The sequence below is a fragment of the Eulemur rufifrons genome, chromosome 24, assembly GCF_041146395.1.
Source record: "Eulemur rufifrons isolate Redbay chromosome 24, OSU_ERuf_1, whole genome shotgun sequence".
Classification (NCBI taxonomy): Eukaryota; Metazoa; Chordata; class Mammalia; order Primates; family Lemuridae; genus Eulemur; species Eulemur rufifrons.
In genome coordinates this window covers 30,957,441-30,970,759 of record NC_091006.1, presented here as the reverse complement: position 1 = coordinate 30,970,759, position 13,319 = coordinate 30,957,441, and the positions used below count along the sequence as shown (strand labels likewise).

The following is a 13,319-nucleotide window of genomic DNA, read 5'->3' as shown; positions in this document are numbered from 1 at the left end:
AAATTAAATGAGGTTGAACTATATGAAATTGTCAGTATTCGGTTACTGTTGACTCATAAAAAGGCAGTTTCTATGGTAAAAGCTAATAATTATGCTTATTCGGAGAAAGATGAGTTGTTTTGATGTCTTTGTTTAAGTGTATACTGTATTAAATTCAAATATAGTGTTAAATTTATACATACTATGATTAATTATGATATATTTTCTTTTAGTGCATTTTCAGCTCCCTAGAAAGTACCATGTGGTAATTTACTGCTTCATCTTGTACTAAATAATACTCCTCCTGTGATAAGACAAAAGGAGGAGAACTTTGACTTATGGGACTTTATTTAAACTATTAATTTTTGCCTTTTTTTTCCTTCCTTCTCAATGTTTACGCTTTGATATATCTAGCACTTACAGGATATATACAAAACAGTTTATGATTTTCAGTAGCTTTCATTCTAAAACTTATTAATGTAATTTACTTGGCTAATCAACATATCTGCAACATTGTTTTAAGATTTAACTACTTTAATTTGCAGAAAGAGAACTAACTGTGGAAATTGAGAGGATGAGACTAGAACATGGAATAAAACGTCGAGATAAGTCACCTTCTCGTTTAGATACATTTCTGAAAGGTATAGAAGAAGAACGAGATTACTATAAGAAAGAGCTAGAAAGACTCCAACATATAATACAGCGACGATCTTGCTCTGCAAATTATGGTGCGCGTGAGAAAAGTTCAATATATAGAACACTAGAAAAGGTAAGAATAATTGATAAGAGAGTATATTTATGAATAAACTTTTCTAGTTTACTTATTAAATGTAACTTTATTCATACTTGTTTTTGAAAATTCCCAATTTTGATTTTTCTTCTTCCATGACCTGTACTATAGGAATACTGCATTAATTAGGAAAATTACCTAAGAACAAAGTGTAACATATTGTTACGTGTAAATTAAGGAAAGGTTGAACAGTTGTGGGAGAAGTGCAGAGGCATCTGGGCTTCCAGAAACTGGAACCCTGGGGCTCACGCTGCTGGACTTGTCCAGTCCTCTTAGCATTTACTTTCTGTATCAGCTGCATTTTCTCTCTTGTAGCAGCGTGGCCTTGTCCACATGGCAGGTAACATGGATTCTTGTCATTTCCAGCCTTGGACCAGTCAGGAAGGTATGTCGCGTTCTACTGACCAGGCATCTTCCCTGTTAACCATGACATGGGAGATGGGTAGAAATTGCAAGTGGGTGCCGGGCAGATGATTCTGTTTGTCTTCCACAACCACATTTGTAAGTTGATAGTCTAAAGATGTTCACCTCGTATACAATTTTCTAATTGTATCTTTCATTGTGTATATTATTTAAAGTTGACATTGATTCATGAGAGATTAAAATCATGTATCTCTATTTTAGGTCTTATTTTAAATGTTTGATGAGTATCATTTGAGTTCTTCATTTTTCTATTTTTAAGCTTTGGAGCTATAGGAGTCCTGAAGGCTTATAGGGCCTTACATTATCTACACACGGGGTAAAATTAGGGGAAGTTTGGGACAGAGTCCTGAAACTCAAAACATTTGATTTCAGACTTGGCTGAATTTACTACTTCTCTCATCTTTTCCCTGAAGATTCTGTGTCCATTCTCAAACAGTCTTGAGTCTTCTGATTAAACTTTGTTTTTTAACCTCAATGGCTAAATTTTGATTTACAGTTGTTAGTATAAACACTATTCTATGTTATCTATTATAAGTAGAATGAATCGGTGGGAAAATACAGTACAAATTAATTCATGTGTTACCGAGTTGTGTTTTGTTTTTTTTTTTTTGAGACAGAGTATCGCTCTGTTGCCTGGGCTAGAGTGAGTGCCGTGGCGTCAGCCTAGCTCACAGCAACCTCAAACTCCTGGGCTTAAGCGATCCTCCTGCCTCAGCCTCCCTAGTAGCTGGGACTACAGGCATGCGCCACCATGCCCCGCTAATTTTTTCTATATATATTTTTAGTTGGCAAGATAATTTCTTTCTATTTTTAGTAGAGACGGGGTCTCGCTCTTGCTCAGGCTGGTCTCGAACTCCTGACCTTGAGCGATCCACCTGCCTCGGCCTTCCAGAGTGCTAGAATTACAGGCGTGAGCCACCACGCCCACCCCGAGTTGTTTTTTTTAAGTTCCATATGTACTTCAGACTCAGGAAAAATAAGTCACTGAATTGATCATTTCATTGTGTAGAAGAATCTTTTACAAAATGATTGATCAGTTTAGTCAAGTATTTGTTAAATATCACTGAGTAGATAAATATCTCAAAGCTTTTAACCTCTACATACTTGATTCAGTTGTTTGGTGTGGATTCCCAATTGAAAGACAAGTGAGAGTTGCTGGTAAGCTACTGGTAAAATTAGAAAAGACATTTTCCCTCCCTTCAACTTATTTACTTTCTTGAAATGTTATAATGTTGCCCAGCTTAGAAAAAGAATTCATTTTCTAGAGTTCAGAAAGTCAGAGTAGTCAGAGCATTTTAGAGTCCTAGTAATGAATTACAGGCATGGTAGGGGAGGGAGGGTAAGCGCAAGAATAAAATATGTGGGGTGTAAGACAGTTGTGAGTGCTGGGGATTAGAGAGTGCGTTCTCCAACTAGAATTAGCTGTTTTCAACATGTTTGGAAACACTTCGATGGCAAATGACAAAGACCTCTCTAAAACTGGATTTGGTCCTAGCTCTGAGTTTTCAACCCCTGCTTTTTGAGAGGCTGTTAGGCACAATTTCTTGGGATTGCAGCTCAGAAAAAAAAAATTGCCATTTTTTGAAGGTTCTAGCAAGGGAGCGCAGCTACTTGTATAGCCTTGACCAAAGAGCGGTCCTCTATCGGGGAAGGCCGTCCTCTTTAACTAAGCATGCATCGCTTCTCGGCCTTTTGGCTAAGATCAAGTGTAACCAAGTGCACAGCTCCAGGAGGGCCACACCTGGAGCGGTGAGGGAGGAAGGGGACACCCACCTACCCAGCCAGATCAGCTGAGTCAACCCTGGCGATCAGTGGGGTGACGGATGTCAGCCAGGTCGCCCTCACATCTGACATTTTTTTAATATCAGTTCACTATTGTCTGTCTATGTAGGGAGAATGCTATCCCTTTTCACCTTGAATTCAACATGCTTCCCACTATTGAGTTTTGGATAGAGTGTGGCAGAAAGTGCTTTGGAGTTGGAGGGCTGCTACAAGTTCCAACTCCACAAACTGGCTTCATGACCTTGGAGAAATTCCCTAACTTCATGGAGCCTTGGTTTCCTCATTTGCAAAGTGGGGAAAATAACTACAACTTCTTGTGACGATTATAATCTTCACAAGATAATTTGTTTTATTTTTTAAGTGACAAGTAATAATTCCCAAGTATCTTAACAAGATAATTTGTTTTATTTTTAATTGACAGGTAATAATTGTGTATCTTTTGGGGGCACAGTGTGATGTTTTGATCTATGTATATGTTATAGAAAGATTCAGTCAAGCTAATTAACATATCCAGCACCTCACGAACTTAAAATTTTTTTGCAGTAAGAATGCCAAAAATACATTCTTTCAGAAATTTTGAAATATACAATACATTATTATTAACTGTGGTCACCATGCAGTGCAATATATCACCAAAACTTATTCCTCCAGTCTAACTGAAATTTTTTACCCTTTGATCAATGAGATAATTTGTATAAAAGTCTAGTGTAACACCTAGTTCCCAGTAAATGGTTCATTTTTTTATTATTAGCTGGTTCAAAGCAAACCAGGTCTAGGCAGAAAGTTAGGTTCAGTACAGCGGGTATATACTGAGTGCCTGCTATGCACGAGGCACAGAATACAGAGATAAGTTACAGCCTTCAGCATGATGTGTGTGTGTGCATGTGCTCTCGTGTGTTTTGAGAATAATGGAGTGGTGAGAGTGAGTTATTAACAATTATTATACATTAACACTAATAGAAACAGCTACATATTTGACATATTTGGAGAAGAGTTAGAGTTTCTGCTTAAGAAGGTCAGTTAATAAATGTTCAGGGAATTCATATGTTTTACCAGGTACCATGCTGGGCACTGAAGATACAGTAAACAAGACCAGATACCTACTATGGCCCTCATAGAGCTTAAATTTTAGTAGAACAGACATACATTAAACACAGAATCATGTAAATAACTTTATAATCTCATTTATATAAGTGTTATTGATGAAAGTACAGGGAAGGCTCCAAATGCTACGAGAGTATATAGAAGAAGATCTAAATCAGATCAGAGAATCTGGAAGGATTCCATAGAGAAAGTGACATTTAAGCTAAGACCTAAACAGTAATGAAAATAGATTGTCAAATCTTGATTCATTGAGCTCTCTTTTTCTAGAATCTGTACAGACCACTTCCTTTCTGTAAGATTTTTTTATTTAGATATGATTAGTTTACACATTTTCTTTTATAGTTATTTAAACCTTGATTATGTCCTGAAACTCTAATCTGCCGTTGTCCTGTAAAACACCTTGTCCTTCAAGGTGTCCAGATAGCTAGTCTTATCCATTATGCCTTGATTTTTCTTGTTTAACCAAGAGGGTAATTTATTTTCAGGTAGCAAGTGAAGAGTACCTTACAGATACCTACCATTTACCAAATCTACATTGTCCATGGTATGTGCACAACAGATAATATAGGCCAGGACTCTTCCTAGTGCACCACATTATCAGATTATCCCTCCTTGGGGCTGCTGCATTTAGTACTTTAACATCTAGAAACCGTAGATCCCAAGTCTACATTGACCATTTTTACTTTCCACAACAGCAGTGAAGATAGTGGACCTTTTGACTTGTACTGGAATACTAGGCATATTTGTGTTTGAAAAATGTTGGAAGTAGTTGCTTATTCATTGAGCATCTTTAATATACACTGTGTGGTAGAAATATTTACATTTATCTGATTGTAAAAATAGACCTCACGTAGGTCTGAAGCTGGAACAGTTAGTTGGGGATTGGTGTGCTTGGGAGATTGATCTTAGATTCAGTCACAGAAAATACTGAGGAATGTGCTAGGCTGTTATAGTTACTTGCACTGCATAAGCAGGTACACATAGACCCTCCTGGTCCCTTTCCTGGAGAAGATTATGAACTCTCAAAAATGAGTATCAGAATCACTTGGAGGGCTTGATAAAACATATTAATAGTTACTGGGCCCTGACCCAAAGTTTCTGATTGAGTAGGTCTGGGGTGGGCCCCCAAATTTGCATGTCTAACAAGTTCCTGAATGCTGCTGATGTTTCTGGTCTGGAGATTACACTTTAAGTACCAATAGTATGAACAACTCCAGGAAAATGACAAATGAAGCATCTGATGGGATCTGAACAAGCAATATCACTGGCAGCTGGGTCCCTTCCTGGGAACTTGAAGGCCAGGAAATTTGTCCCAATACTGCCAGTGTTCTCATGTGTTCTCATTATAGATTAAAAAAACTTAGTTCCTTAATTACATTAAAGGAACTTGTGTTCTTTTTGTTTGTTAGCCTCTTTCAGGCAGTCTCATCACCAGCATCCTGTGACAACCATGTGGTGATAATTATAACAAATGATAACTTCTATTTTTTAATTATATTTCAGGGTGATTGCAATTCAGAAATTCATCTGATCACAAGAGAAAGAGATGAACTTCAGCGTATGCTAGAAAGATTCGAAAAATATATGGAGGATATACAGTCCAATGTTAAATTACTGACAGCAGAAAGAGATAAACTAAGCGTCTTATATAATGAAGTAAGAAATTTATAATTAGGCCAACAGATAACATAGAACCAATTAACTATAATGGAACCAGTTTATATCCTTCAAATTACTGTAATATACAGACCTTGTAATATTTCTTCATAATTAGAATTATAGTTTCTGCTATCATCCTGTTCCTAAATTAGAGGTTTCTCTTATTTTTTTTTTTCATATTTATTCTTCCTCTTTTCTAGTCTGTCTGTGTGTCAAGTCAACTGGAGATAGTCTCCTTTTTCTAAAACTACCTGGAGCAGGTGTTAGCTTGACACTGAGCGAGGTTAATCCTTGGGATTCAGACATGTTGGGGCATGTCTCTCAGGATGGTGGGTGATGACCACTATTTGGATATATTGGCTTTTAAGGACTTAGCCTCTAGAGAAAAAACTCTACTGTAGGGGAGAGGGAATCAGTAAAGGTTGCCCCTGTTTATAGAACCTCAGTTGATAGAAGGCCAGGTGAGTCTTAATAAAGCATGGTGTCTGTCACCTAAATTTGTTCCCATACCCATGTCCCACGAAATCCTACTGCTACTTTGAGCTGGGGAGAAGACATGCAAGTTAAAAAGTTGAAAGAGCTGTTTTCACTTTGAGTCTTTTTGGGATTCTGCAGTGCAAATTGATCTTCTGCTCAACGTTCTTCACTTTTGGCTTAGATTTTCTTGGGTCTGCTTAGTTAATTCCTACTTGTCTGTCTGCTATCTAGTTTCCAACATTTTGTGACTGGCACCTCCCTAGGTCTTTTTGGTTTTATTATTTTTCCTATTTTAATCTTTTATTCTCATTTTGTTGGGATTTGGAAAGAGAGTGAAAGTAGCATGTGTTCAGTATGTCTTTTTTAACTGGGAGCGTATCCAAAGTGTTTTTTATTTATATCTTTTTAATTCTTTAAGGCCCAGGAAGAATTATCAGCCCTAAGACAGGAATCCACCCAAAGTACAGCCTCCCGTAATATTGTTAGTCTTATGGAAAAGGAAAAAGAACTTGCATTGTCTGACTTAAGAAGAATTATGGCAGAAAAGGAAGCTTTAAGAGAAAAGTTAAAAGTAAGTAATAACATTGATGTATTTTTGATGGGTAATTTATTGAGAAAAATAGGTCTTTATATACATTTTCTTGTGATGTTACTACTGAGAATGTACAACTAGATTAGAGGTTGGCAAACAGTAGCATGCAGGCCAACTCCAGACCACCGTGTTTACTTATGGCCTGTGATCTAAGATGGTGTAAGAGGAATAGTTCATTATCAACAAAGTATTAGGCCGGGCGTGGTGGCTCACGCCTGTAATCCTAGCACTCTGGGAGGCCGAGGCGGGTGGATTGCTGGAGGTCAGGAGTTCGAGACCAGCCTGCGCAAGAGCGAGACCCCATCTCTACTAAAAATAGAAAGAAATTATATGGACAACTAAAAATATATATAGAAAAAATGAGCCGGGCATGGTGGCACATGCCTGTAGTCCCAGCTACTTGGGAGGCTGAGGCAGAAGGATTGCTTGAGCCCAGGAGTTTGAGGTTGCTGTGAGCTAGGCTGACGCCATGGCACTCACTCTAGCCCGGGCAACAGAGCAAGACTCTGTCTCAAAAAAAAACAAAAACAAAAACAAAGTATTATTAGAATACCTGCTCGTTTGTTTACGTATTATTTGTAGCTTCTTTTGTAGTGGTATGACCAAGAAAGCCTAAAATATTTACTGTCTAGTTGTTTACAGAAAAAGTTTACCAATCCCTGAACTCAGTAGGTAGTTTCTGATGTGGAAAGACATTATCTTTATTTTTTAATAACAGCTTTATGGAAATATTCACACACCATGCAATTCACCCATTTAAATTGCACCAATTCAATGATTTTCAGTATATTTGCTTCTCAATTTGTAATGAGATTATGTCCCCGTAAAGCCACTGAGAGTCAAAAATGCATGTAAGGCCCTGATAAACCCATCATAAAGTTGAAAAATCTTAAGTTGAGCCATTGTAAGTTCAATGCTCCTCAATTTACAATAGGATTGCATCCCGATAAACCCCTTGTAAAACTGAAATACTGTTAGCTACATATACACTGGGGACCGTCTGTAGATTCAGACTTGTGCAGCCATCACTGTAGTCAATTTTAGAGCACTTTTATCACCACAGAATGGAATCTCGTGACCTGTTACTGTTACTCCCCATTTCCCCTCAGACCCCTCACAGACAACCACTAATCCACATTCCATCTCTATAGATTTGCCTACTCTGGGTATTTCATATAAACTGAATCATTCAATAAGTGATTTTTTAATGTCTGGCTTCTCATTAGCATAATGTGTTCAAGATTTATCCATGAATAATATACTGCTATGGACTTGTGTACAACTTTTTTTTTTTTTTTTGAGACCGGGTCTCTGTTGGATCATAGCCCACTGCAGCCTCAAACTCCTGGGCTCAAGCAATCCTCCAACCTCACCTCTCGAGTAGCTGGGACTACAGGTGCATGCCACCATGCCCAGCTATGTAGAACTTCTTGTATGGGTATATGTTTTTATTTCTCTTGAGTATATGCCTCGTGATATGGTAACTCTCTGGGTCATATGATAAGTCTGTCTTTAACCACTGAGGCCAAACTGTTTTCTAAAATTGGCTATACCGCATTACATTCCCACCAACAGTGAATAAGGGTTCTAGTTTCTCCCCCTCCTCACCAGTACTTATATGGTCTTTTGTATTGTGGTCATTCTGGTGGATGGGAAGTAGTATCCATTGTGGCTTTGATTTGCATTTCCCCAGTGGCGAATGATGTTAAGCATCTTCCCACGTTCTTATTGGCCATTTTTATATCTTATTTCAGAGCGATGTCTATTCAGATTCCTTGCCCATTTTAACATTGGGTTATTGGTCTCATTATTACTGAGTTTTAAGAGTTTTCTGTATATTCTTGATACAGCCCCGTATCAGATAAGTGATTTGCAAGTACTTTCCCTCATTCTGCAGGTCATCTTTTCATTTTCTTAATGGTGTCTTTGAAGCACAAAAATTTTTAATTTGGTTTAAGTCCAATTTATCTATTTTGTTGCTTATGCATTTGGGGTCATATCTGGGGCAATATATTTTTTATAATCTTTAAAAAATGAATATAATACATGTAAAGCACTTAACAGTGCTTAGCACATTATAAATACTAAATATTGTTATAGATTCCATAGTTTACTTGTAATTAATATTATTAAATTAATGCTTTGAAAGCAGCTAAAATTAGGAGTAAAAACATGTAAGCATTATAAGGATAGCTTTTATGTCACAAATATTTAGTAAGTTTTACCCCCAAAATACAGTTTAAGAATTCTTTTAATTGGAATCTTTTGGAATACTGTGTTCCAGAAACTGTTATAAAAATAAGTGTTAAAATTACCAAATGGGAAACTTCTGTCAGTTTGGCAGGTTTTAGCACAAGCTCCTGCCTTATCCTTTTCCATATCTATTGAAATGACCAAGGAATATAAAAATAGGACTAAAGAAATGCAATAGTACTGAAAACTCAGAAAAAATAGCATTCATATTCCCAGAATCCTTATGGGTTATAGGAGGAAGGATTTTGTATGTTTACAACAGGTCTTTTACTTAAAAACTGAACTAGTCATCTCAATCCTTAAGTCTCCTCCAGTATTTCCCCTTTTTCCACTATCTAGCCAGTTGTCAAATCCAAGTATTATCACTAAGCTGTCCCTGAAAGCTCATATCTCTCAATCACCAAGTCCTATCAATGCTACCTCTTAAATATTATTTAACATTTATTAAGCCCTTCCAATGTGGGAGGCACTGTTCTAAGTGCTTTTTATGTGGGCTATCTCAGTAAATCTTCTCACTAGCCTTTTCTGATAGGTACTGGTTATAGAGGTGGTCTCTGAGTTACAGTGAGTTTAAATAACTTGCCCAAGATCACCCAGGTGGGAATCGCAAGGAGTTGGGCTCCTGAGCTCACGTTACTGTCTCTCGAATTTATTTACTTCTTTCTGTTTCCCTGCTACCATCCTGTTCTGGTCGTTGTTCTCTCTCATCTGCATTATTGTATTAGTGGCCTCTGTACTAGTCTTGTCTCTCTCAAATCTATATTTCACATTGAAGTCAGAGTCATCCTTAAAAAATATAAATCTGATCATGTCACTTGCTATTTATAATCCATTAACTGTTTTCAAAGACTTCAGTGAATGATGACCCTTGTCTATTTCAAGGTGTAGCTTCTTTTTCCAAAACTCATCTTCCTTGTTCCTCACCCTGCTTTTTCTCAAGACTCCAGGCCTAATGGACTTTTTCTTGCCTCCAACTTTATACACAGACTATTGAAAGATTCCATCAGGCTGGGCGCAGTGGCTCACGCCATGCCTGTAATCCTAGCTCTCTGGGAGGCTGAGGCAGGAGGATTGCTTTAGCTCAGGAGTTCGATACCAGCCTGAGCAAGAGTGAGACCCTGTCTCTACAAAAAAAAATGGAGAAATTAGCTGGCCATGGTGGCACATACCTGTAGTCCCAAAGGCTGAGACAGGAGGATTGCTTGAGCCCAGGAGTTTGAGGTTGCAGTGAACTATGATGACACCACTGTACTCTGTGTCCAAAAAAAAAGGAAAGATTCCTTCATACCTTTCAGTCTCCTTGTCTAGCTAATTCCTGTTCATCCTTTAAGTCTAGGTTAAACATCATTTCCTCAGATAGGAAATGAACCCTAGACTCTAGATTCCCTCTTGATAAATTAGCATAAAATTCCTTTTCCTAGCAGAATATTCATGGATTTTATGAATCTTGTTTAAAGTTTGTCTTTTATACTAGGCTATAGTATCTACAAAGTCAGAGACTTTATCCATTTTACTCATTACTGTATTCCTACCTTGCCTGGTACTTGGTATAGAGTATATACTCAATTAATACTACCTGGGTGGTTTAATAAATGAATAAATACATACGGTATAGTGACCCTTTCAACCAAATATATAATCCAAACATTAGATGTCTTTCTTTCTTTTTAATGAATACTGTGGATGGAAATATGAATCCACACTAGAAAAACTCTTGGTGAACACCCAGTTACATGACTTATTCTAGACTTAGCAGCAGCAAGAGTTGGATAGGTAATTTGACTAGAAAAATAGCCCCTGTGTTTATACCATTGACCAGCCTGTTGAAACTGTGATCTCTCTACATGGCCTTGTGCTATTCTGTTTCCTACGTCTTTCTGATCTTGTTTTTTCTTCCTTTGCATTTTGTTTCTCTTACAACTCCTCTTGTGAGAGCATACTCCTGAGGTTGTTACTTAGCTTGCTGGTTTTGTCCTTTTATAGTTGTGCTAATATGGATTGATCTGTATAAATCTTTACAAATGAATCCATACCAGTCTTTGTCTCCTGCCACAATCACACACGGAGGTAGAGAGCGTAAAAGATGAGAACCTAGTGTGCTTTTTTTTTTTTTTACCAAAGGCATCATTTTTGTAAAATGTGTAATTTTTTTTCCTAAAACATTTCTATATTTTATAAAAAGACAAATAGAATATAATAGTACTGTAGAGTTGCATTGCTTACCTTGGTGATTTTGTTTTATTATCTGATATAAATGAACATTTTCTATAAAATTCTTTTTCAGAATATCGAGGAAATGAGTCTTCATGGAAAGTCAGAATTAGAGAAAACTATTGAACATTTGACATGTGTTAATCATCAGGTAACTTATTAAACTGGATTTGGGATATATTGTGTTATGAATAACTATATCACTTATAGTTTTAATACACTGTGTTTTTAAAATTATAAAATAGTCTGCTAGGAAAACTGTATAACAGCAGTTAGGAGGATGGAGTCTGATTACTTGGGTTCAAATCCAACTTTAATTCCTATTACCTGTAGGTAAGTTATTTGACCTTTCTGTCCTTCGATTTCTTTATTTGTAAAATAGAAATAGTGCTGGTACTTATTTCTTAGGGTTTTTTGAAAATTAAATGAGTTAATACGTATGAAGAACTTAGAAGAGTGTTTGGCATATTGTAGGTATTTGGCTTAGTAGGTATTAGCTATGATTATTATTGTTTTGCTCTTGTAAAAAAAATCATATAATAGAGACATAGAATAAAAAGTGAAGTTCACCTTTATTCTTCATTACTCTCTTTAGAGATAGGATTTTTGACAATTTGATATGTTTTCTGCCAGTCTGTTTTTCTCTCTGTGTTTCGTTTTGGCTTGTTTATTTTATAGTGTCTTCGCTGTTTTAATTTATTTGCTTCCTAATTCTGTCATCTGGGTTGGTTGGTTTTTCAGCTCATCATGGGTTGCATTTTCCTTCCTCTTTATGGGCCTGGTAATTTTAGACTGGATGCCAGACATTGTGAATTTTACCTTCTTGGTTGTTAAATAGCTCGTATGCCTGTAAATACTCTTGAGGTTTGTTCTGGGATGTGGTTACGGAAGTAGCCTGATCCTTTTCAGTCTTGCTTTTAAGCTTCATTAGGTGGGACCAAAGGAGCATTTAGTCTCAGACTAATTTTGTTTTACCTTGGAAATAAAACCCTTTTGAGTATGCTACCTGTTGTCCCATGAATTATGAGGTTTTCAAATGACTGGTGGGAACAGGAACCTTTCCTGACCATGCATGAATGCTGAGTATTGTTCCTTCTATTGTTTAGTGGCTCTTTGCCTGGTCTTCGGTAGTTTTCTCTGTGTGGAGCTCTACTCAGTTGAAGATGTAAAGGGTACACTTTATAGATCTCTGGAGCTCTTACTTTGTGCAGTTCTCCTCTAGTATCTGTCCTGCAAACTTTAGCCACCTTGACACTCAGTCCTGTCTTCTGAACTTGGGGAAGACCACTGGGCTCCACCTGGGATTCCTTTCCCTATGCCACAACCAGGAAATTCTCCAGGCAGTAAACTGGAGCAATTACAAAGTTCATCTCATTTGTTTTCTATCTCTCAGGGGTCACTGTCGTCATTGCCTGAAGCCCAGTGTCTTGAAAACCATTATTTCATATATTTCACCCAATTTTTAAGTTATTTCAGTCAGGAGGGTAAATCTGATCTCTATCACTCCAGCTTGACCAGAAGCTGAAAGCAGGAATTAACAAGTTGGAAAATATATCTGAAGAAAGTACTAGAAGTCATTGGAAAGAGACTAGGAGATAGAAAATATTTAAGAAGTTAAAACATTAGAGAATAGAGTGAGAAGGTCTAACATTCTACTAATATTTAGTCAGAATTCAAGGAGGATATATTAGAATGTGGGAGAGGCAGTATTTGAAGTTTTTAGAGTCGTACTAGTTAAGAAAGGGATTAAGACAGACTTACAAAACCCAGTAGAGAGAAAACCCACAAACATAAGGAAATTTGTTCTATGAAAGAACTCATATCAATGGGGAAAGGAGTGATTATTTGTTTCTGAGACTATTGGCTACTTATATTTTAAAAAGAAGAAATTGGATCCTACCTACATACTCCCAAATCAGTTCAAGGTTACTTGCAGCCTGGAATGTTCATGACATAATTGCATTTTTAAAAGAAATGCAAGAGAAAATCTTTTTGACCCTGAAGAAATAATAATAGTAGCAGTCATTTACATAGTTTATTTACTTATGT

General features: G+C 36.9%; 1 protein-coding gene across 1 annotated transcript in view; it reads left to right on the top strand.

Annotated features, from left to right (window-relative positions):
- The window catches only part of CEP135 (centrosomal protein 135), a 61,243-nt gene that overhangs the window by 27,993 nt on the left and 19,931 nt on the right, over nt 1–13,319 (top strand). The window contains exons 11-14 of the mRNA XM_069457772.1: nt 525–748; nt 5,582–5,734; nt 6,633–6,785; nt 11,344–11,421. Coding sequence (XP_069313873.1) covers nt 525–748; nt 5,582–5,734; nt 6,633–6,785; nt 11,344–11,421 — 608 coding nt within the window. The remainder of the gene's footprint in view (nt 1–524; nt 749–5,581; nt 5,735–6,632; nt 6,786–11,343; nt 11,422–13,319) is intronic.